The sequence below is a fragment of the Phoenix dactylifera genome, chromosome 9 (assembly GCF_051530095.1).
Source record: "Phoenix dactylifera cultivar Ajwa chromosome 9, Ajwa_hap1_PhDact_Kaust_v1.1, whole genome shotgun sequence".
In the NCBI taxonomy this organism is placed as follows: Eukaryota; Viridiplantae; Streptophyta; class Magnoliopsida; order Arecales; family Arecaceae; genus Phoenix; species Phoenix dactylifera.
Genome location: NC_143198.1, coordinates 5,662,599 through 5,687,697, shown reverse-complemented (window position 1 = coordinate 5,687,697; position 25,099 = coordinate 5,662,599). Strand labels below are relative to the sequence as shown.

The 25,099-nt window shown below is 38.6% G+C and overlaps 2 protein-coding genes across 2 annotated transcripts; one reads left to right on the top strand and one right to left on the bottom strand.

The window, feature by feature from the left end:
• Window positions 1–351: 351 nt before the first annotated feature.
• Window positions 352–14,272, bottom strand: LOC103705404 (uncharacterized). The gene is made up of 10 exons (XM_008789101.3): window positions 14,087–14,272; window positions 13,849–13,953; window positions 12,065–12,126; window positions 11,897–11,980; window positions 11,781–11,812; window positions 11,556–11,637; window positions 8,615–8,843; window positions 5,290–5,517; window positions 3,799–4,091; window positions 352–978 (listed from the first exon to the last, which is right to left on the bottom strand). The coding sequence occupies exons 1-10, from the start codon at window positions 14,108–14,110 to the stop codon at window positions 624–626; spliced, it is 1,494 nt and encodes a 497-aa protein (XP_008787323.3). The 5' UTR covers window positions 14,111–14,272; the 3' UTR covers window positions 352–623.
• Window positions 14,273–22,170: 7,898 nt separating this feature from the next.
• Window positions 22,171–24,719, top strand: LOC103705444 (uncharacterized). Its single transcript, XM_008789151.5, has 2 exons — window positions 22,171–23,644; window positions 24,313–24,719. The coding sequence occupies exons 1-2, from the start codon at window positions 22,996–22,998 to the stop codon at window positions 24,636–24,638; spliced, it is 975 nt and encodes a 324-aa protein (XP_008787373.1). The 5' UTR covers window positions 22,171–22,995; the 3' UTR covers window positions 24,639–24,719.
• Window positions 24,720–25,099: the final 380 nt, after the last annotated feature.

The window sequence follows — 25,099 nt, the reverse complement described above, 5'->3', positions numbered from 1 at the left end:
AAGTTTAATTACCAATGCTTTCTAAATGCATGTCTATAGTATACAAAGCTACGCTCAGGCTGCCTTGCCATCAATCCAAAACTGGTCATCAACATCACCAGTCCGTCGTCCATCTCATTCGAAGGACTTAATAACAGTTGGTGATGGTACATATCAAGGATAGAGAATAATCGCCATATTCAGCTTATATAATTGGTGCTTGTATAGAGCATGGCCCTGATTGGATCTTCATGATCTGCAAGCAGAATTATGTGAAAATAGGTTGTGTCTCATTACTTGAGGCTGCCAAACTTTAAGTAGGGCATCAAAAGAGAAACCACATGAAAATGCCCAATCACGACAAACCAAGACTGTAAGACATTGATTCACCTGTATAATTTGATTCGATGACCATAGATCTGATATCAAAAACATATCCTTCCAAAAACAACCCATCTTCTAGTAGATTTTCAAATTCTAATATCTAGCAGCTTATTAAAAACTTATCCCAACAATCAAATAAAGCTTTGAAAGAGTTCCCTTGGCAGATCATATTCCAACACCTTTATTTACCAATATTAAGCTATACGATGCCTCAATGTCGTCACCATCACTACAATTTCAATAAATAGCTTGCAGTAACATCATGGCTGGGAAGGGTTCCCTCTATGTTGATGGTCATTGACCGATGGGTTCGCAACAACAGGAATGTCCAAGCTGCTTTGCTCTGCTTCAGGGGTGATCTCCCTTACATCAGCTATCCTTGCATCCATCGACTGGATATCATTCCACTCAGCGTCACCAATAGAACGGATTTCAACTCCATCAACTACCAATTGGACAGCACTATTACCAGGAACTGATCTTGAATCAGTTAAGCAAGCTTTATCCACATCGTCCTCTGACGAGTCTACATGCTTTGTCCTTGGAAGAGTGTCATCAGCACCAGAGCTTGACTCCAATCTCTCTTCAAGGACCTGCTTTGTGTTGCTTTGTTGTCTGATAAGAAAAAGAGATGTATTATTTTAAAGTTTCTAACATTTGATTAAAGAAATATAAAATAAACACAAAATCATGAAATAACTAGAGATTAGGACAAAATGTCCATATTTGAGCAAATCCATAACCAATGACCAGCGATCAGAAACTCTCTGATCTCATAAAAATGCCAGCTGAACTTTGGCAAGCACATTCCAATGCTCATATGACTTGCACCTTGATGACTCACATGAGTGTAGCTAAAGATAACATGGCTAATAGCACATGATGCCCATGAAGCATCAGAATCTTCAGTCATAGTTTGATCCCTGAGATGGCCACCTTTCAATCAGCACTAACTTTGGTTTATTTTATGATATCGCACTCTGACAATTCTTTGCCACAACATTCTGCTCAGCTTGCAGACATGGTGCTCCTAGTTGCTGCCCACTCGCCATCATTCACTGTCCTAAGTGGAGATAGAGCAATAAATTGTGCAAAATTTGCAGCGACAGCAGCATCTTTGGAACTACAGAGAGCATGATGGTGGTAAATATGGAAACTGTGTGAAGCCAAGCATTTCCGTTTTCTTGAAGGGATTGGGCTCCATGAGCTTGTGTTTTTAGCATCCTATAAAAGTTTCTGTATTTTCATTCCAAAGTTTCCTAAAATTTTCTGAAAACCTCCGTGGCATTGCAGAGAAAATAGAAGTACCAATTTCAATGCAATACTTTTAAAACAAACCTATAAAAATACTCTTGAGAACTTTCACACTTTTTGCTTTATTACATTGTTGTAAAAGCACAATAACATAGCAAGTAACATCTGTTAAGGAGGTGTTCCAAATTGCACTTGGCAGAAGATGTACAACTAGACAGAAACCAATGGGAAAAAAAAAATCTGAAGCTACACCTAGATACAATAAGATAAAGCTAGTCAGTTATAATCAAGGTATTGAAGATTGGCTTCAGTTTCAGTTTTGAACCCCTAGGCAGAGTTTCAGTTGCGGTGGTTTTAGTAGTTCGGATCCAAGATTCGGAGTTTCAATCAAAAAAGCCAAAAAAAAATAAGAAAAATAATAGAGTAACTCGAGGCAAGTTACTTTTAACAATTGTATCGTATCTTTTAAGTCATCTAAAGTCATAATTCACATAGTTGGGCAATTTCATGCTGAATTGAAGCTTAATGCATTAATCGTATCACATGAATGTATGAATCTATTAAGTATGATACCATATACCACTCAATCTGCATAAGCCGAAAGGACAAGTAAACAAGAGCACAAAGTTAATTACATATCACACTCTTCAGTATAACGTAAGCTGCTAGATATGCATATACATCTTTACTTCTACATTCTACAATGTTGTTCGTAAGTTAAAAACATGATGAGCCAAGAAAAAAAAAGACGCACAACAAGTTTTCCCCCTACTTTCCACAATAACAAAGTTCAGACAAAAATAACATGGATTAGATCATCAGAGCCTTGGATAAATGTGTGGTCGAATTTATATTAATGAATGTTAGGAAGTATTAATAAAACAACACTTTTATTAATAATAAGCTAAATATGGTGAAACAAAGATGCAAAACAAAAAGCAACAGTTCAGTCAGTCTTGGCCAAAACTAACTGAAACCGAAAATTTAAATCAGTTCCGGAGCAGTCTAGCTGAAACAAATCCATTTCAATTGAAACAGATCAGTCTTGACTGAAAATTTAATGATTAGTACTTGATCTCTCAAGTTGATCAAGCTTGGAATATGTAATATGGGATCTTAGAATTGGTACAGAAAAATCCAGGACAATAATTTTTTCTTTTTTTTTTGTAGTTACTTTATATTTTGAGGTCTGGAAATAGTACTTTTTGACTAATAGACTGCAATAGAAACTAATAATTATGACAACCAGTAAAATTGAACAGAAGAACATATACTAAATCCACTGCTTTGCATGCAACTTAATTGTTTAGCCCAAAGAGTGATATACGCACGCATTGCATGTGCAGAGCGGCAAAATCCACAACCATCATCCGACCACAAGCATTCCATGCGGCTATACTTTCACATATATGTATATGAAAGTTTAAAATCATGGAATGCCGTACCGGCCCGTACCGGCCGGTACAGGCCGGTACAGGCCGGTCCGGCCGTGGACCGGTACCGGAACAGATAAAAAACAGGTATTTCCCGGTTTTTTATCCGAACCGGCCGGTACGGGTGCGTACCGGCCGGTTCGGGCCCGTACCGGCCGGTACCGGCCTCGTACCGGTGCCGAACCGGCCGGTTCGCACCGGTACGATTTTTTTTTTTTTTAGAACCACAGCGCCGCGCACTGTGGTTTTTGAAACCACCGCGTACCGGCCGGTACGGGACCGGTACCGGCCGGTACGTACCGGACCGGACCGGTACCGTACCGGTCCGGCCGGCCACCGGTACGCCGACCGGTACCGGTACGCCGACCGGTACCGGTACGGCGGACCTTGGTTTAAATGTTCAATGTAGCTTGTAGTAGCTTGAATGAACTACAAAAGTAACATGTTTGACAGGTTGTCAGTATATGCTCTTTCATTCTTTCAATAAACTTGCAGATGGCATCTAATTAAATTTTGTATTTGGATTCCGTATATGAGAGCCTTAGTAAGGATTTAAAAATTCATGCAAGATACAAACTTAAATACTGGCTCTATGATTTGTTTTATGAATCTTTCCTTGCCTATTTTTCCTATCCAGAAACCTTATTTAAAATAAATGAACGTATAAAAGGCCGGGATATAAGCATGACTGAAAAATGCCGACCAAACTACAAGAAATACAGCAGAGGGAATAGGTCAGAAACTAAACCTCTGCACTTGTGATTGCAAGATATTCACTAATGCTAGGAGGTCTTCTTTTTCTTTTGCAGTGGCTGTTGCTTTTTCTGCAGCATTGTTTATTCTAGCCTCAGCATCTGCCGCTGAAACCCTGGCCCGTTCTTCAGCTCTGACAACAGCTGCTTCTAAAATCACAGCACGTTCTCTAGCTTTTGCAAGCTCAGAACGCCATAGTTGTGCCTCTTGAAGAGCAGAGTCCCTCTGCTTCAGTAATATCTCTCTCTCTTTGCTTAGGGCCATCACCTTCTCTTCAGATTCTCTCAACTGTTAACAGCAAACATATAAGCATAGAGTAAGGTAAAGCTTCTTGTGCAAACATCTCATTGGACTGGATATTTGGAGTTGAAAAAGGAGAACTTGTAAGTGTATAAGGATGGAAACTTAACAAGAAAAATAAGTTGCAGAGTCAAGAATCATCTACGCTAATGTTTACCTCGAACTCCCTCACGGCACCAAAAAACCCTAACCACCAGGGTGCTGCTCCTTTTTCCCTTTCTCCAAATCAGTTCAAAGCTACCCTTTAACAAAGGTTGTCCTAAATCTACTCCTGCTATATTCAATGAATTCTCATTTCTTTTTATTCCTGTTTTGTCTCTTTAACAGTCTAGCAGAGGTTGTTCAAGGTAAAGACAAACTTAGAAGGGAATATTTGAAAATACAAAAAAAAAAATGTTGGAAGTGCTTATTTAGCAACTTTAGACGGTTCAAAAGAAAAATATGCAAGAAAACTTCGGAAGACAATATAAAGTCTCTAAATAGTTTATCTCCTTGTTAGTTAATGCTGCTTGTTGCTAGTTTCAATATATTACACCTCAAGGGAGATATAGCGCCTATTTGATTTCTATAACTCTGACAGGTGGTGACTTATTGAGAAAGATTTATTGCATTGAAGGTTTGACTTGAGTGGCTCCAATTTAATAAAACGAGGAATCTGAAAAACCACGACCTAAAAACATTTTTCAAGATGTTAAAGATGAACTTTCTAGAATCAGACAAGAAAACAATCACATGATGCTCTCTTGCTTTACCATCTAACTTAATTTTGACCTCACTTTTTAAAGATAATAATATAATTAAACATTATCCACACCTAGGAGAAAAGGCAGAACAGTATGTTGCATGGACAAAGAATGGGGGTGAAATTCATGTGGTTATCAAATAGAAGGATTTAGCAAGCACAAGAAAAAAGGTAAGGTTTAAATCATCAGGACAAAAGCAATTGAATTTATTGGAAAATAATGCAATACACAGAGTGCAATTGTGTTTGTATAGAAAAAAGATAATTTTACCAAAGTATAGTTGAAAATATATTGCTGTATTTACAAGTTATTGAACTTGTTCTTAAAATAGTCAATAATCAATAAATTTAGTACTCTACAACAGGACAGCACACGTCATTGTTTTAAGCAAATGAGAACTTTCCACAAAATTCTATTCACAATAGCTGAAAAATATTTAGGACCTTAAGCATGGATGACTCAAGTCGCTTCTCTGCATCCTTGTTTAGGCGTTCTATTTCTGCACAAGCACGTCTTCTCTCTTCATCCATTGCATGTGCTGCAGAAGCAGCTGCTTCAGCAGCCTCAGCTGTATCTGTTAATCTATCTGCTATCACTTTTATTGTGGAATCTCTAGCACGAAGGTCCTTAGCTAGCTGCTGTAGTTCCTCATCTTTCACTTGAAGAGTTTCCTGTAGAATACAGATAGAATTCACCAACAAATATCAAATATACTTTCTTACAATCTTAAGGGATCCTATAGTGAAACCAACAGAGCAAGATAAGCAACTAGAAAAATTTATCATAGTATATCATGAGACATAGTGATTACTTGAGATGCAAAAGACTGTAAACAGGGCCGGCCCGAACCCTAGGCGACTGAGGCGGTCGCCTAAGGCCTCGGGCCAATGGAAGGCCTCCGGGAGGCTGACCAAAAGGAAGCAAAGGCCCCATATAAAACGGGAACAGGAGCTGGCTACGAGTCTTCCCCCTTGATGGAAGGGAGGTGGAGAGTTTCCTGGCCTGCAGAGGAGCAATTTGGGAAGTTGGGGACAGTAGTTTTGTTTTGGGTGGAGAGAAAGAGAGAGGGGAGGGATTTGGTTGGCTGGATACACGTCTGAAGCCACTCTTATCTTTCATCCCTTCTCTTTTTTGGTTTTGGTCTTGGTTTTCCTTCCCTCACATTACTCCTGATCCAGCTGGGCCATCAGGAAGAAAGATAGGGGGATTGGAGATGGACTTCTTGGAGGGTAGAGAAAGAAAAGGAGGGAGGGGGGGTTGAATGGCTGCTGTGCTGCGATGTTGCAGTGGCTGCTTGGGTACTCACTTGAAGGGGAGATGGTGGGATGGGACTTTTATTAATTAGATGGAGTGAATTTCCCATAATGCCCCTACTTTCTCTTATAGAGAGGTTCCTTTCTGGACAAATTCTTTTATTTACCTTGACCATGAAAGCCATGGAATGACCTTTTCCTATTCTGCTCTTGCTTGTCATGGTAAACAGTATTGCCAAGCATTATCTCAGTTATTTAGTCAGTTTCATGGCCCTTCTTTTAGGGTAATTACTTCTCTGTGCTTCCATTCAAGAATTATATTAAATTGAAAAGGCTTCTTATCTATCTTTGTTAGATTCATGTATCTTTGTTGAAATAGTGTACTTGATAGCTATCTATTTTTATATCATTTTTTTAAGTATTTTATACTTATTAAAAAAATTTATTATTAAAAAAAAAGAGGCCTCATTCATTGGATTCGCCTTAGGCCCCCAAATGTATTGGGCCGCCCCTGACTGTAAACATAAATAAATCAATAAATGAGTTTGCTCATTCAGAGGGTGAGCCTTGGTGCAATGATATGGTTGTTTCATTATGACATAGAGGTCATAGGTCTGAATTACGAAAACAGCCTCTCTGCATGCGAGGCTAAGGCGGCATACATTTGACCCTTCCTAGACCCCATAATAGTAGGAGCCCCATACACTGGCCATCTTTTTATTTGCTTCCAATTTAGAAACAAGCAGCAGCCAGAATCTATTATAAAAATAAGCTCAACCAAAAAAAAAAACGAAATTGTAGGAAAATTTCGACGCTAGCCTACTTAACAGATGGAACAGTTATGACTTAACAAACAATTTTTCAATGGGGTCGGCAAAGTCTCATAGGAAGCATAGTAACCTTGGATAGCTTATTTGGAAGCAGCAGACAAACTTCCAAGTATGTGTTGGTTAAGTGACCGGCTGTCAATATATAATGACATTTTTTTAATAAAATGAGACTGCAACATATTAGATTCCTGCCACTGGAGGAGGAGATCCTAACTCTATCAGACAGTATCAATTGCACCATTCCGATGATCAAGCAATAATGCTGCTGGTGGAAATGTATAGAAAGCCAATTTATACACAAATGGAGCTTTTATTTATCAAGAACTGATTGTTGTTGTGAACCGAGGATTGGGAAACAGAGTAAACAACTTGTCATCAGTTTGCCCATAGGGGGGGTTGCTCCCAGGTCAACATGAGAGAGTTTGAACAACTCAAGGGACACCTATTGGTGGCAAAGGCAGAATCCATACACCTTAACCAATCCTGAAAGCTGATACTAAAACAATCATAACAATAACTAACAAATTTTATTCAAAAGATTTATAGATACATTTTTTAGTCCTTCTTGGGCAGTAATTAATTTAACAACTACGTCCACCATCGGAATTTCTTTTTACTTATCATAACATCTGTGTTATCTTAGATACTTCCTTCCTCCTCCTAGCCCACTTATCACAAATCCTAGCCCCTTTTGGTTCAATGACCTTCTCAAATCTTCACAGACGTGTCAATACCATCTTGAGTAGAAACTCTTTATCCAAAGATTGTGCAACTCATATGCTTCTAATAATGACTCACTTCAGGCCACTATTATATAGTTATATAATTTATCTACCTCATTTATCTTCTACACAGGCCCTCTTGAATATTCAATATGCTCTGATCCATAAGTGATGTCAGTCTAATTACTCTTTGAAAATTTTATTTTGTTTCAAAAGCATGCAGCAATGACCCAATGCCCTGAATGCACCTCTTTATCTGCTTTAGCATATCACTCTACCGGGTATTCCTTCACCTATCTGTATTCTTGATAAATTAAAGGTCACACAAAGTATCTCTTAGCCATATTTACTGTTTGGAGCTTCAGTTTCCTTCCTACATTTAGTAAAATTGCAGGTCCCTGATCATATTAATTCAAACTCAATATTAGTCCCTTCTCTTCTGAAATCTTCCTCCATATAACAAATCATTGGAATATATCAGCAGTCATGGCAAAATATAAGTCTCCGTTATACGATCAGTAGTCAGTCTCATGTCAATCCCCACCCTTTCCATTTGTCAGAGGTTAACTAGCCTGCAAGAACAAATGCTTATAACTCTACCTACGCAATATTAACTCATATAGTAATCTTATCTATTAAATCTATGACCAGGATGTGATCCCATATTATGATCACTGAAAAGTCAATAAGATACCAATAATAACTTTTTTTAAAAAAGAAAGAAAACTCTCCTGTTGCTGATGCAAGATCGCAGAAGAAGATCTATTTGTTATGGACCATGGCCACAAACTGATATTGTGAATTAAGGCATTCAAATTCCAGCAGCACATATACATCAGGAATACTATTCATAATTCAGATCGCTCAAACTGAAGCTAATAAAAGAAGATTAGTGATAAGCATTATGATATCTGGTTTATAAAACCACGATATAGAACAAAGATGAACAATAACAAGGTGTACCTTCATAATTGTCAGATCATCCAGGTGACCTTCACTTGTTTTTTTTGTCACCAAGCCCAGAGTTGCTCTCATAGATATCTTCATTGCTGCCTCTATTTCTTTGGATGCTTCCGCTGCAGTTGAGTTTGCAGCTGCAACTACAGCGGCAACTGTTCCTAATTTTGCAGAGCCATTCCCACTCAATGAATTTACTGCCTCTTTATGGGCCCGAAGGACCAACTGAGTTGCACTGGTGAAAAAAAAAAACTGCACACTAAGAGATTACAAACAAAGATACCAATTAAATGCTAAGGAAATAATGGACCAATAAAAGCTCCTTGAGAATTGAATTATGCTGAAGTGTGGGTTTTGAAAAAAATAATATACCAAGCTTGAGATCATGATGTCAATATCTAAAGCTACATAAGTGAGAAAAGGACCAAGTTATGAACAGGAGGCCTATCAGTGTGTTGAAATATGGATGATATACACACCAAAAAAAAAAAAAAATTGCGCACGATAGGCCACTAAACTGGCATATGCATTACACTTACCTAAAACTTAAATATGAATTCCATGTAGTAACACTTAGATGTGATGCAGTTTAGTAATTTTGTGGTATAAGGCTTGCTAACATAAAAGGCTTAAGATGCAAGCAGAAAAATAGAGATGCCTGGACAGGTAATTGTAGACATTGCTTACCCTGTTTGGTTTGCAATCTTAAGATTAGCCCTTTCAGCAGTTCATACTTTCACTAACCATCTTCACAAAGAATTTATAATTAGCCGCACCTCTTGATGTGGCCAAATGAATTACCAGGAAATAATGTTAACCGTGGTGGCAACAAAATCCAAGTGGACTATAATCTGGCATGAACAAAACTTTTTTAACATTTGCTATCTTATGAGCAATTGAAGATGCTGTCCAAAAAAAAATGCACAGAATTCTTCATTGATGTTTTTGTCTCATAATCTAACCCTTGTTTTTCATCTATCTATTTTTAAGTTATTTCATGCTCTTTGCATCAATATAGGTCCATAATCTTATCTTCAATACATTTAGTTTTTATTATTTCTCGTTGAAAAGATCTTCTACATTTTAACTGTTAAAATGTACACATGCTATTTGTGATTTAGCTAGCTCAAAGTAGGGGTAAAAATTTAATTTTTTCATTTATCAATATGGCCTATATGTAATCTACCTAAACTTTCAGAATTCATTAGGTATCTATTACAACTTGTGCATCATAGACTATTGACTTTTCTTAGCAACTATCCGAACATCCTTGAATTTCTCATTAGTGCTCATCTTGTCAATATCTATTAGCACCATGCCCCTTGCTCCACACATGTAAATGGCATTTCCACAATCTAGCAAGTCAAATTCCATCCATAAACCATCATACATCATCTTATTAACCTTCTCTGTAAGTAATGCAAATAAAGATATCCTTTTTCTTACAAGAACCAAGACTACAGGTATTCCATGCATAGTTTCATCTAAGGTCCGCCGTACCGGTACCGGTCGGCGTACCGGTACCGGTCGGCGTACCGGTGGCCGGCCGGACCGGTACGGTACCGGTCCGGTCCGGTACGGTACCGTAACGGCCGGTACGCGGTGATTTCAAAAACCACAGCGCGAGGCGCTGTGGTTCTAAAAAAAAAAATAAAAATCGTACCGGTGCGAACCGGCCGGTACGGGCTCCGAACCGGTCGGTACACACCCGTACCGGCCGGTTCGGCTAAAAAACCGAAAAATAGCGGTTTTTTAGTGGTTCTGGTACCGGTCTAGGACCGGACCGGTATGTACCGGCCCGTACCGGCCGGTATGGGCCGGTACGGCATTCCATGGTTTCATCCATGGGATATAGTTTCATCAACAACAATGGTTTATATGTTCAATAGTTCAGCCACACACAAAACTATTGTTACTCTTCTTCCCGACACACATTATTTAGAATTATTACAAATCTATGTTAGAGAAATACTTTACATAAGAGTTGCTCATCCACATATCTGCATGTACATACACCTTAGGCATGCATGAGCGTGGTGTATGTACATGCACAATACTCCTGCAGAATGGAAAATCAAACAATGAGTAATCATAGGGAATGAAGATATACAGAGACAAAAAGGGTGAGGATAGCAATACAGTTTCTTTTTAAATATAGACAAGGTCAAGCAAGTTACAATTGTGTGATTACCTCAAAAAGAAGTAGAGTCTACAATGGAGGTTGCCCTTAGCTATCACTAAACCAGATTGTCAGAAAACAAAAAACCAACTGCCATGAAAGCTCAGTTAAAAGAAAAACCTAATCGGCATAAACATAAGGTATCCAAAAACCAGATGACAAGACATTAGGAAACAAGTTTGAAGATAATTTTATACCTTGGACACTAATTTAGCTTCATTGATAAAAATTGAAGAAAAGGTATCATAATTACATAATAGCAAGAAGCATCAACAATGAGATTGCAAGGAATGAAAAAGTTTTTCGTATATTGTCATCGCAATGTTGTTGGGTTGGATAAATATACTTAATGTTAATCATTCATTTATGTAATGAAGTGCTTCACAATAGTTCATCAAAACGAAAATTATAAAATAATCAAAACAAATGATGTCTGACAGAAGATTTCTTCCAGCCATCTCCAAGCTCTTGCACTAATATAGTTCATCAGATGTTTCATATCGGAGCATAAATCAGCAGGGACATGCTTGTTTTCACTGATTTGGGTTAAAATTCAATATATAGTAGAGTTAAATTAACACTGAAAATGCACGTTCCTTTTTATTAATCACCAATTCTTTTGCATGCCTAGCCACCTGTAGGTCTATCCAAATAGTACATTTACACAATCTAAACAATAGAAGGGGAAATGGCATAATGAAAACATAAAATTCTTTATAATGCATCATTTCTTTGATACAGTGAAAAGTTGAAGCTCCACAAGCTTACTGTAAAGTGGATACCCAAGCTCTTGCAGCACCAGGGGTTTCAGCACAAAGAAAGTACTCCTTCTTCTGTAGAGTTCCAATATCTAGAGGGCTAGTTAAGGAACCCAAGAAATGTGCTAAAACCTTGCATCAGTAATAACCAAACAGGTATTGGTAGAAGCTAAGGAACACTAGAAACAGTTAATACTTTTCTATTTACTCAATCAAAATCAGAGCAAATGGATACAAAAACAGCAGCCATCATATTTTGGCAGCCCACTGCAAGAAGCAAAACAAGAATAGTTAAGAGCTTTTATCTACATGCAATATATAATCAAACAATGGGATCATAGATAGTCTTACTGGAAGTTCACAGGGGACACAGTGATTGTACTGTTTGAATCAAATATGATTATTCCCTTGACAAGAGTCTCATTTCTCCGAGTCCTATGCCAATAAAATAGTAAATTACCGTGAGTTACACAGGGTTTTAAAGTAGAAACTTTTCTGAGACATGCCAAGATAGCATACTTGTATTCCATTTTTCCAGATGTTGGATCCAAGATCACCCATCTCTCATTCCATTTCCTCAGCTGTTAAATATAGGAGAACAAACATTGTCAGAGCTTGTCCACAATGGAGCTCCTCCATAGTGTACCTCCAAAACCACCAAGGATGACTATATTTGTAACAAGAGGGAAAATAAAATTGCAAATGAACAATATTTAGAAAAGCAAAGTTAGTAAAGTTAGCAAATGCTTGTCTCAACCTATTTAAAGAAAACCTAGGATACATCAGTCAACCTACATTTTTGGACAAATATTGTAAGGATTAAACATCTATGCTATTTGCAATCCTACACCAATTACTTGGTATGTGCTTTATAAATCCTTCTTCAATATGAATCCTTATCGGGAGTATTGCCATTCAGTTATGTGATGTGAATTATATGGAACATCAACTCGTTTAGTTTTGTTGAACTGATAATTGTGCTCATCTCATCTGCATCTTCCAACATACATATGAGGTGAGTGCAATTTATCAGCATTAGTATGTTGGTTTTCATCAAACTTACTCAGGTCGTCTGTTCAAAGAAATTAGCAGATGAGAACACGTAATTCTACTCACAATTGCTCATGACTCACGAGAAACCACTTCAAGGAAAAGACCAATATTAAACTTTGAAGTCTTGAAAGGAGGGAGGGGAGAGAGAGAGAGAGAAAGGTCACCAATAAGATTTGGTTGCAGGTTGTGCATGTGTTGCCCATGTAACAACACGTCCGACACCCCTTACTTGACAACATCACTCACTTGTATATCTATTCATACCTATATAGTTAGCCAACAAACATATAACTGGTGCAAAAGACAAACTGTTAGGAAATTGTCTCTGAGTGTAATTTATATTTTGAATGAAAGAATTTTGGAGTGGCATAGGTTATGGCATAGGGCAGTCGTGATGGTTCTTGTTAATCAAAATGATGAATTTCCTCAAATTATCTTTTTTCCTCAAACTATCATGTAAAGGCAAATGATTGATCAAGCGTTTTAACATTTTAACCGGACCGAGCTTCAGATTATCCAAATCAACAAAGTAGCATAATGCTAGGTGATCCTTATCACAAGAATGCAACAGTGGAACAAGCATACCCCGATGAAATTACAAGTACTCCAGTATATGAGCAAATTTTGTGAAATTCCTGTAGCATGCGCCAGAACTGGTACATGACACCTCAACTTAAGAAAATTTCTCCATGGCATTCATACTTGAGCAGTATATATTTCCAAATCAATTCAGGTCTCAGAATGAAATCATGTTTGCACTCCTTAACAAACCCTCTTGTAGAGAATACTGTTAATTGTTGAAGATGCACACACAAGCCTCTCTTATTTTTGAGGAAAATGAAGGAACCGAGACACTTCCCCCATATTGATATTATTAATATAGTGGTATGTACATGTATGCTGTTTTCCTGAAATGAGTGGCACAAAAGCAGGTATTCAGCGACAGTGAGGTTAGCCTCTCTTATTAAATTTTATAAGAAACAATTGTCAACACCCAAAGACAACAGAGAATTCTCCATACAACAACTCCACGATTATAGTTCTTGCAGCATTACCTTTTTTACTTCCTATGTGCTTGAACTGAACTGTCTAAGATTCAAACCTAGATGCATTGAAGATCAAGTAAAATCCCCTTAAAAGCCGCAGATCAAGTAATAATTCCAGGAAAAACCAATTCTTTACATAAAAAAGAGCAAAATGAAGGAATCACGACTCCAATTCCGACAAATAACAAGAGATCGAGGCCGCACCGTTTCGGATCGCTTGAGAAGCGGGCCCTGCAGCAGATACCTCCCCGAGCCCGACGTCAGCTGCCGTTTGATCTTCTCCAAGCTGCTCTCCACATCACCCACCCTCTGAAATCACCAAAAAAAAAAAAAAAAAAAAACCCAAAAACCATACTTTTCGTATTCAAACAGGATCGGTCGAGCTACGCGAAACTACTAATAATTGCCGATAGGGAACCCTAGGATCGAGAGAAAGGCGTACCGCCGGGCTTCCATTGGAGGCCATCCGTGAGAAGAGACGAGGAATCGTACCAGGCGAGTGAAGAGAATTAGGGTTTTTGGGTGGAATTTTTTTTTTCCCGGAATGGAAGCGCGTTTGGCGTTGGAGCTGTTAGGTCGGACTAGCGGGTGGCGGTCATGTCAACGGAATTTTATTGAATTATTTAATAATTAATTGCGGTTTCTAAATCCAGATTGGTAATAATGTGTACTTCCCGCTCCAAGGCATACTGCATACAGCTACGTTCACCAAAAACCTGACCTAAGAATTTACCCATCTACGGAGAATAAGAAAATATTTTGATTGCAAAGTATATTATGATCATGATATTACCTAAAACAGGTCTATGGACTCTGTTAGCAAACACAAAGAATGGCATTGAACGAAATCAAACCCTAATTTATCTTTACTTTCTTGGTTATGCGTAGACAACATTGTGATGCACAAATAAGCTGGAATTGGAAATGGACCCTCGCCCAACCCATAAATAATATAAAAAAAATTTTTCCTCGACACTTAGACTCGACCCATAAAATACATGTGAAACACTATTTCATATTTTCCTACGTGGATACAAACAATCAATAGAGGCATGAAATGGTAAGTTCCTCCATTATAATCTAGGTATCACATATTCAAAATACGAAAATAGCCTCTCCATAAGTAAGAATAAATCTAGATATATCTGATCTTTCTCAATTTTCACACTGATGGGAGTCCATTAGGACATCCTTTTTAGATACAAACTACGAAGTAGTAAGTGGACTATCAACCTTGATTAGGGTAACAATAATGACTAAAAGTGATATAAATGGTGGTAATAACGATAGGATCTAAATCTAGATCCATAAGATAACTGTGAGGCTCCTTAATCCCACATCGGATAGAGAGTTTTTTGAGCCTACGCATATGAGGCGGGTATCTCCAAATCCTGTAAACGCATTTTGAAAAAAAAGCAAAACCGAAGAGGGGTTAAGCTCGATGCGCGCGCGCGTGCAGACCTCGAAACCGGACAATATCTAACTGGAGAGCCTCGTGTTCTCTCCTCATATGGCGCCATATGGAGGCGTGCTCAATGGCCACGTGTCCTGCACAGGAGGGCCGCGATATTTGGTATCAAAGTCGAGGACGACTCTGGTCCGATGGTCGGTGGGATGTGAGACTCCATTATCCCACATCGACTAGAGAGTTCTTTGAGCCTAGGCATATAGGGTGGATGTCTCCAAATCCTGTAGATGCATTTTGGAAGAAAAGCAAAATCGGAGAGGGGTTAAGCTCGGTGCACGTGCGCGCGTACAGACTCCGGAACTGGACAATATCTAGCAAGGGAACTCTGTGTTCTTTCCTCATGTGGTGCCACGTGGTGGCGCACTCAATGGCCACGTGTCCTGCGCAGGCAGGTCGTGACAATAACCAAGTTCAAATGTATTTATCAATTTTTTGGTAAGCTTTTACTTAAATTATGATATGTAAACAAACATCAAGCATCTCTATAATAGACTGAAAATATTAGTTTTCTACTAATGTTTTTCGCGAACTTATTTGCTTAAAGAAGCTTATAATTAAAAAAGTATCGACTCAATGAGAAAAACACTTATATTTAATATCATTTTCTTATATTATGATTCTAACTAGTTTCACAGAAACTCATCATCGAGGCCTTTTATATGAATTAGAAAATATAATGATCTTTGAATTGATAGTTTTTATTGGAATCCAAAATATTCATAACAGATTCATACGTAGAATTTTAATACAACTTGCATATATTCGCATATTTGAACTTTCTATCAACGTGTAGCATAATTTATACTTATGTTGGAAATCAATCTACTTGAGTTCAGACTTCAGATTTTCAAAGGCATCTACTTGCCATGCTACCTTGGTATGCTGCCACCTTGTGAGGGGGATTTGTCCTCTTGAAGAGGGCTCCAATCTCTGGATCTCTCTCTCTCATGTTTCCAGCTTTAATTACCCTTCGGGATGCCACTCTTTGCTTTGAGAAAATAAAGGAAAAATAAAAGAAAGAAGGCACTACGTGTTCCTCGGATCATCAACAGCTCCCAGCCCGGGAAAAATGGCAAATTCTTATTCTTATTTTATGTCTGGCTATTATACCATATCTATGTCCCATGAAATAATGTCAAATATCTTTTTTATGGTAGGAAAAATAATGCCAAATATTTACTGAAAGATTTATACGAGCATTGAAAAGTGAGAAAAATTTTTCTTCCTAGAAATATGATTTGACATATATTTACAATATATAGCACGCTAAAGGCTTGGCATAGTGATTGAACAATGGGGACCGGCTTAGAATTGGGCTTATGCCTGATCTGAGAAGGTTCGGTTGGATTTAGGCCTGAAATTCAAAAAAAAAAATTATTTTGGGCTCGGATCGAGAATAGGGTTGGTCCAGGCCAACATTCATGCTGGAAGCTTGATGCCAAACCTGCAGCTTGGTTTGGATTAATGAGCCTGAGCCAAACTCCTCGACCTATGACCCACTAAGCCATCCTATGCGACTAAGTTAGTGGCGGCAATCAGGTGGGTCAGATATAAACAGATCGGGTCAGATACAAGTTGGATTAGAAAATCATAAACCTAAACCCGACCTGAACCTGATCTGTTTATTAAATATGTCAGAAATTGCAACCTAAACTTATCATGTTTAATAAACAGGTAACCCAACCTGATCTTTTTAATCTGTTTATCCGACCTGCTTAACTTGTTTAGCAAACAGTGAATTCTGTTAGCCCAATTTGACCCAACCTGACATGTTTAACTCATTTAATAAATAGGTAAGTAGCCTAACACAACATGTTTAATATATGGCAATGAGGAACTCTTGGCCTGAACCCTATTAGATGAATTATTTACATATTGCCAAACTAAATCATAAGATCAACGACAACTGTTGCTGGAAATTGGACCCGGGGGCAATCGTCGGTCGAAGAGAGGGAGCAGCAGGTGTTCACGAGAGAGTGGCGGTCCGTCGGCGGGCGGCGTCCTCCGTCCGGGTGCCTGCAGGAAAGCCGGTGGCCGGGTCTTCCGGCGCCGACCCTCCGATGCTTAAGTCAGAGGGGGCAAATCGTGTAAGAGAAGAAGAAGAATAGTATTTATAGAGTGCCGAGTCTCCAACCCCCCTCTGAGAAGCAAGGGCTCCCTTTTATAGGGGGGTCGGTTTACCTGTGATGTGATTGGGCAAGGCCATTGTACGGCTCGGCATGTTGCTCAGATCGGCGCACGATCAGGTGAATCTTTACATTGATGTCGGAGGTGAGGTCGTCGTACGACCCGAGGTGGCACGCGATCGGGCGAATCATTGCATTGATGTCGGGGGTAAGGCCGAGATCAGAGACTTATCATCGTTGATTGGACTCTGCTGGGCTGACTTGCCGTGGAGAGTTGCGGGTCCGTAGATAACAGGAGCCACGCGCATTAATGGTAGAGTAAGCTGGAGATCCGCATTAATTGTTGAGTGAGCCGGAGATCCACATTAATTGTTGAGTGAACCGAGGGTTTGCAGGGGTCGTGCGCAATAAATGCCGGGGCAGTGGCAGGATATGGCCCTCGGCCGGACCTCGGAGGGGTACGGCCGTCGTGGGTAGTCGACAAGAATAGACCTCGGGTGTCGGAGGTTCTGAGGTCGGATGTTCTGAGGTCGGAGGTCGGACGCCGACCTCGGCTGTCCCAGGTCGGCGGTTGTGCGGCCTCTTAGGAATAATTATGTTGCTGGGGGAAAAGCATATTTCCCCACCAACAACAAATCAAACTAATACCAAGCAAAATAAGATTACACATTTTGTGCTACAACAATTAGAAAGGGGGCACTCGATCATTAAGGAAAGGTGAAAGGGGGCACAACCACACGGGGCACTCAGTCGGCCAAAAGCAAGAGCCAAGAGGAAGAGAAGGGGAGGAAAAAGTGGAACTTAAAAGAATCAAAGAAGAAATTAGAAAGAAACCCCCGGTCCTCACTCCTCACTCCTCACTCAATCGCAATGGGGATTGGGGCAAGTGGAAATGGGAAGGCGACGTGGCATCAATCACGATGGCTGGATGGGGAGCCCGGAGATTCAGGAAGGGATAGACAGACAGTACTCAGTGCCTTAGTGGCCAAAAAATAGAATTCTCGATTTGCGATTTTAATTCTGAATCTTTAGACTTTGATGGACGGGACAGGCCAAAACCAGGAGGAGACAGGCCGCAACCATGACCGCGAGGCGAGAATGAGATGATGATATTTTGAACAAAAGAAATTAAACGGTAAATAAGTAAACAGGTTATCCGATCCGATCCGATCCGATCTGAATATTAAATAGATTAAATGGTTCAAACAGATCAGATCTTTGAAATCTAAATCTGACCTGGATATTTTGCTACCCCTACGAGTAAGTCACTAAACCCATAGCTTGAAAATTCTAGTCCCAAAATTAAAAAGCTCATTGGACCTTAAGCTAGGCCTATTGTTGACCATCCTATTCCTTCTGCCAGTGATGCACTCTTGTCCTTAACAAGTTGTACCTTTGGTGCTATTACTTTGAAAAAAAAAACAAATTCATTCTCTCTAAAATGTTAGTATGGGATAACATTATAGGATTTGCGTTCGAGATTGGATAATAATTAAAAGGGATAGTTGGAGACATTTATATTTCATAATCAGAAGTGAAATTTTTGGACTTATGAAAGAGAAATCACTACGAAAGCATTTACCAAAGATACTTTTATTAATCAAGAACAATAGTTGATGGGCTCAAAGATGATTAGAAACCATTTAGTCTCAATTATAAATGATGCCAACCAGGGTTCATTGAATGTAGCTTTCAGGATTGCCCAGATGCCCGTCCATTCTCGATTCATCTCCTTCCATGCCCTCGTTCCACCCCTTTCTCTACCTTTCATCTCTCTCAAGCATGGTGGTCGGACGTCGAATAGGAGCAGTGGAGGAGGACAGCAAACGGGCAATGATCGCGAACAATGGAACGGTAAATGGCTCCATAATGACAAGTTTGTCCCCTCTCTCAGTACATCAAAGCAAAATTATCTTCCCTCTTCTTTCTTTCTTTTCTCCTTCTTTCTTTTTTTTTTTCTTTTTTTTTTTTTTTTTTTTTGTGGAACCAGCTTCTTACTACACACGTTGATGAGAAAGCTCAGAGCAATCACAAGGCAAAACACGATCTAATGCATGCGGCACACGATTGCAAGTATCCCAAAATACATATCCAGAATGATGGGCTGCATAGAAGATGATCCAATCCGCAGTACTGTTCGCCTCCCGCAAAATATGCGAAACCCAAAATATATCTAACTTCTTCCCCATCTTTCCTCTTTCGCTCTCCTCCCCTATCAACAATGGTAGTATCACCATGAGAGCGTGGGTGGTCCGTGGTTCTATGTATGAAGGATAAAGTGGTAAGTACGTAATTCCACCATGCATTACATCAATGGCAACAATTCTCTCGACCCATGTAGCATATAGCTTTTTTAATCCTTCTTTTTGGTACGATACTACCATTGTGGGGCCATATAACATTATTTGAATTATAAATACAATTCAAATCAAATAACCACAGTAACATGTACACTGAGACACGTTAGCTTAAGAAAATGAGAAGTGCATGAACCTTCAGTGTGCAATGGTTTAAGAACTAGTAAAGGGAAGGGAGCAGGCTCATATTCTCTGCTCGTATTAGGCTGGTAGCCTAAGAAAGTACTGGCCGGCGAGGCAGCAAGCGTCTTATCCTTAGCCTTGATGAAAAGACCTTTGGAGATTGGCATTTTTTAATCGAAGAAAAAGACGAGTCATGCTCCTCGGCATTCCCTCACAGGATCCAAAGCCAAAGCCGTGAAGACCGATCGTGACGACTCGTCGCGACTCGCGGGTCATCGCCCACTTGGTCACAGGACGGTGCTTGGAATCGATGAACACCATCCATCCGTACCAAAACATAAAACTTTGATACTAATTATTAATCATAAATACTAATATACTAAAATTTAGAATCAAAATAACACCGTATTCAAATTTGAGAGATATACCGGCAGAAGGCATATTGAAAATGATTCTACAATCATCTGAAATAATAGCAGCTCCTTACAAAAAAATAGTTTTTATATAGAAAACATAAAAAAGTCTTTCCATCGAGAGCTTCAAAATTCTAATTGGATTTTCTGACCTACATACTAAAATTATCATAATAAATAGAACTCAATCCTATATATTTAAGTTGCAACAAAGTTTATAAAACAAAGTGATCACACATTATATTGGACTTGATTATAGTATAATTATGAGTGATATATCTAACTCGTTTTATAAAAAAAATATAATTAGTGGAAGTTTTTTTTTTTTAATTATTCTAATATCCCTCACAGAATCCAAAGCCAATGCCGTGAAGACCGATCGTGACGACTCGTCGCGAGTCGCAGGTCATCACCTACTTGGTCAAAGGACGGTGCTTGGAAGGCCAAAATCGATGAACACCACCCACCCACACCAAGGCACAAAAGTTTCATAATGGACCTCCAACAAAATCGTTTATTGGCCATTACAATGATTATAACAGATTAACAGCTATTATTTATTTCATAACTCAAATTTTTAATATGAAAATAATATTGCTAGAACAGTTGTTATACCTGCATTATATCACAAAATAATAAAAAAAAGATATTAGTTTTCAAATTATAATTTATTTAATATATTTTTTAATATGGTACAGAATTTTTTTGAGAGAAATTTGAGATAAAAATTTTACAAATTAAAAAATATTTTATTAGAATAAATGATGAAAATAATGGGCCCTTATAGTGATGCTAAATAACCCAAAACTGTTACAATGACCATTATTTTAGACCTTGCAATTTTGTACTTTATTTACACTTACATGCATACATGTTTATGTATATATATGAATATGATTTAGCTCGAATCTCATATTTGATAACTTTTACAAAACTCTTAGCAATAGAAGTGGGCATAAAAAAAAATAAGGTTTAGCATCTATATTGGTGAGGAATAATAGTTCCATATTGGATAGGTTAAGAACTCTTGTGGTGCTTATATACTCTTAAATTTGTTCATTTAAAAATCTTAGTTTTTTCATAGGATTTTAACATATGTAAACGTTGTTTATCAGAACGGATAAGGATCAGATCATAGGCATCACGAGTGCTATGTCGATCAGATGAATGCACGAATCATACAATTTATAGAAGATGGAACAACAAAAATAACATTGGAGTACTAGCTTTGATCTGAATGTCCAACATCTGGCTCACGGACATCACGGCAACCCAAATGTCCCCTTTGCAAAGTTTCCTTGCTGGGGGTAATAAGGGGGACAAAATCACTTGACATCACTTACACTCTTCACACGACAATACACATGCACAGAGCTATCCATCAATAAGATGTTCATGGTCTTGGGAGAAAAGGACACACGAGACAAACATTAATCATAAAAGAAATTGATTACTTGTCACCTTAAGAAACTTTTTTTTTTTTCCTGTTTCATTTCAATTACAAGTTATACAATGAACAAGGTTGCTTTCTTTTTTTCTTTTTCAACTCGTTTGGTTTGCGGAAAAAGAAGGGGAGAAATGTGGTCAATGAAGAAATAAAAAAATGCCTCTTATTTGGTTGGACTTTTTAAAGAAGAGAGATAAAAAAAAGTAACATTTTCATGGAAATAAGATTCTCATGTTTCATAGAAAAAAAAAATCTATGGAGGACATGAACAAGCTACTTTTTCACCGCTTGAAAATTGAGATTTTTTTTCTTTCAAAAATATCTTTAAGCCATCAAAATTTATGGGTAAGATTTTTCTTTTTATTAAGGGTATAATAGATATTCCAAACAACTTTGTTATAAAAGATAAATGCTCAACTAAATATAAGCCATTATAAAAAGTGTTATTTTTTCATGATCAACCAAATATATATGCTAAAACTATTGTTCTAGGCATCATATTCTTAGAAATTATTTTTTCAGAAAAAATTCTTCCCGTGAACCAAACGAGTCCAAATTTGATCTCGAGAATAACGAGCTGGAAAAATCTCCGCTCAGAATTATTCTAATCAAACATTTGGAAAACAATACCTCCGACACCATGACTCAAACCTCGGATGTGGGTAAGTTGATGCAACCACTACGCCTAAAGTCCATGATTGTTGTCTGCTTCATCTAATTAGCATCCCCCAAAAAGAAAAATACAAATGGAATACCTAAGATGTCTAAATTGTAATGGTTATACACATGCAAAAAAGTGGTATTATACAATATATATTATAAGCAAGTGATCCTACTAAAAAATACAAAAGCTAATCACTCTTATGTAAGGAGATCTATTGGGTCTGTTGAAGCTGTCAGTTAGGTAGATCTGCCTGGCTTTTTCTTGTGATCGTTGGCTTATTTTATATACCCAATGATGCTAGCTGGGACCTTAGATTATGCACCCTCTAACTCTATCTAGAGGTTATATATATATTTGTAGGAAGCACACATGGAGTCCATTTCCTCACTCCGGAGGGGTGGCACCAATAAGTAGGTCGTAGGCTTTAAAGAAAGAGTTTGAAGTCTGAAAGTCTCAAAGTGAGACCCACATCATATCAAAAGCTCATAAAAAGGGGGAGAGGGGGAAAAAGGAAAAGCCAAAAGGTCTCCTCCCCATGCCTTGTTCTTTTCTCCTCTGCTGATATTTTATGTGCATGCAATCCCTAGCCTCAGAACAAAAACATGAAGACTTCCACCTTTTGATCCTAGTTTGGAGGTTTGAAGTTAGAAGAACAACAACAATTATTAATATCAAATCAAACCTAGGAGAAGGAGAAGATGGTGGAAAGAATAGAAAGCCTTGTTGGCTGGTAGGGTTGAGTGCAAGTGGAACATGGCTGATAAGAGCGCTATGTTTGGGGTGGTGGGAGGAGAAGAGAGAAGAAGGGAGTATAGAAAAGGGAACTGGACCCTCAATGAGACAATGGTTTTGATTGAGGCAAAGAAGATTGACAATGAGAGGAGGATGAAGAGGTCCATAGAGAGTGAGGGGAGGGAGGGTGGAAGCAGCAGCAGTAGTAGACCATCAGAGATGAGGTGGAAATGGGTGGAAGACTATTGTTGGAGATGTGGTTGCTATAGGAGCCAAAACCAGTGCAATGATAGGTGGGATAACCTCATGAGGGACTTCAAGAAGGTGAGAGCATATGAGATGAGTTTGGGAGCTGAAGAGGGTGATAGGCTGTCTTATTGGAAGCTTGACAGGCATGAGAGGAAGGAGAGGAATCTACCCTCCAATCTCTTGCCTGGGATATATGAGGCTTTGATTGAGGTAGTGGACAGAAGGGGTGTTGAGGGAGTGAGTGGTAGTATTTCTAACATGGCAGAATTAGTGGGAGATGAGAGGCATATGGGAAGCACCTCAGCTTCAATGCCTCCAGTGATGCAGCATAATAGGCCAGTCCCTACCTCACAAGGACCACAGCCACCACCATTATCTCCTACTCATGAGCTCCCACAAGCTCAAGCAGCAGGCACCATAGGTAAATCTCTCTCTCTCTCTCTCTCTTGCATTATATAGTTAATAATATGACTGATGCGGCCATTTGCTATGGTTGTTTATGTTAGTGTTGCAAGATGAATTCTTGTAGATTTATTCTTGTTGACCACTTATTTGACGATCACTTCTTCTATTTACTAATTGCAAATTTCTGAATAAAACTTTTAATTTTTTTAAAAAAATTTACATGTAGCCCTTCAATTTTTCATGTCCTTAGGTGCACTATTGTTTGGTGGGTTTCTCATTCGCTTTCTTCATGCATTGATGGGTCTTATTGTTTAATAACTGCAATTCATTTCCTCTTCTTCCACTTCAAGTGTTGATTTCCTTATATTCTAATGAACTGATGATAGAAATGACTAATTTCTCTTCACCGCTTTTGACAAATCCCAGTTAGATTAAAGTTTAGTTTGCTAGCCTAATTTTAAAGCTCTTGCTTTTATTCACTCACCTCTATCCTTCCGTCTCACCATATGGTTATTCATTTCTTTGATTCCATGTGTCTTTGTTGAAGTCTAGAGTAGAGTTGTATTTTCTAAACTTGGTCCTAAAACTCTTGCTTTCATCAACTTAATCTCCTTTCCCTCTGTTTTCTATAATCACTCATTTGTTTGATTCCATTGGATTTGTTGGAGATCTGTGATAGCTCAGATTCTGATGATGATGAGCATTCAAACTCACCTGAGAGGAAGAGGAGAAGAGGAGAAGGAAGCAGCAGCAAGAACAGTTCCCATAAGCTAACTTCAGCAATCTCCAAAAGTGCTTCCATTTTGGCAGAAGCATTCCAAGCTGGTGAGGAGAAGGAGGAGAGAAGGCACAATGATCTCAGGAGAATAGAGGAGAGAAAGGCCAAGATGGAGCAGTCAAAGGCAGAGATCAGTATCCAGTCCATGGATGGCTTGGCTGCTGCAATCAACCAGCTAGCCAGCTCAATCCTTGGTTCACTTGCTGACAAGGGTCCAGCAGCTCCAAAATAAATATAGAAAGATTGCCACAAAATGTAACCAAAAACTCTTCCATTGTATGTTGATGAATACCCTCTTATGTTTCTTATTTCACTTTTGGTGAAACCTCTCGGCTCTCCCTTTCTTCAACCATTGCCACTTCCAATGATTAATCTTGCAGAGCTTACAGGAATCTCTGCTGCAACTTTCAGGTCATAATTTCCTTAGAAAAGCTTGCCAAAGAAAGATGCTCTCTGCGAGTAGCACATGACAAGATAATGAAATTTCTAGGTTATATTTTATAAACTTAAAGGTTAATATTTAAGATTAAACTGTTTGGTGTAACAGTTAGCCTTTAGGTCATTGATCAACCTATTTATCTGATTCTGATGTGGTTCTGAATAAGAAAAGACATGCAGAGATGTCATCTATGCTTGTGTCAGAGATGCTTTGTTCTGTTGTGTGTATACAAACAAGTACCTCAAAGGCAGGGA

Excerpts from the sequence above, each read along its gene's own strand:
- LOC103705404 (XM_008789101.3), bottom strand. The coding sequence starts at position 14,110 with ATGGCCTCCAATGGAAGCCCGGCG. Across the intron at positions 11,813-11,896 it reads GTGTCCCCTGTGAACTTCCA|TGGGCTGCCAAAATATGATG; the intron begins GTAAGACTATCT and ends TGCTTCTTGCAG. Across the intron at positions 979-3,798 it reads TTGCAATCACAAGTGCAGAG|ACAACAAAGCAACACAAAGC; the intron begins GTTTAGTTTCTG and ends TTTTCTTATCAG.
- LOC103705444 (XM_008789151.5), top strand. The coding sequence starts at position 22,996 with ATGGCTGATAAGAGCGCTATGTTTGGGGTGGTGGGAGGAGAAGAGAGA. Across the intron at positions 23,645-24,312 it reads TCAAGCAGCAGGCACCATAG|ATTCTGATGATGATGAGCAT; the intron begins GTAAATCTCTCT and ends GTGATAGCTCAG.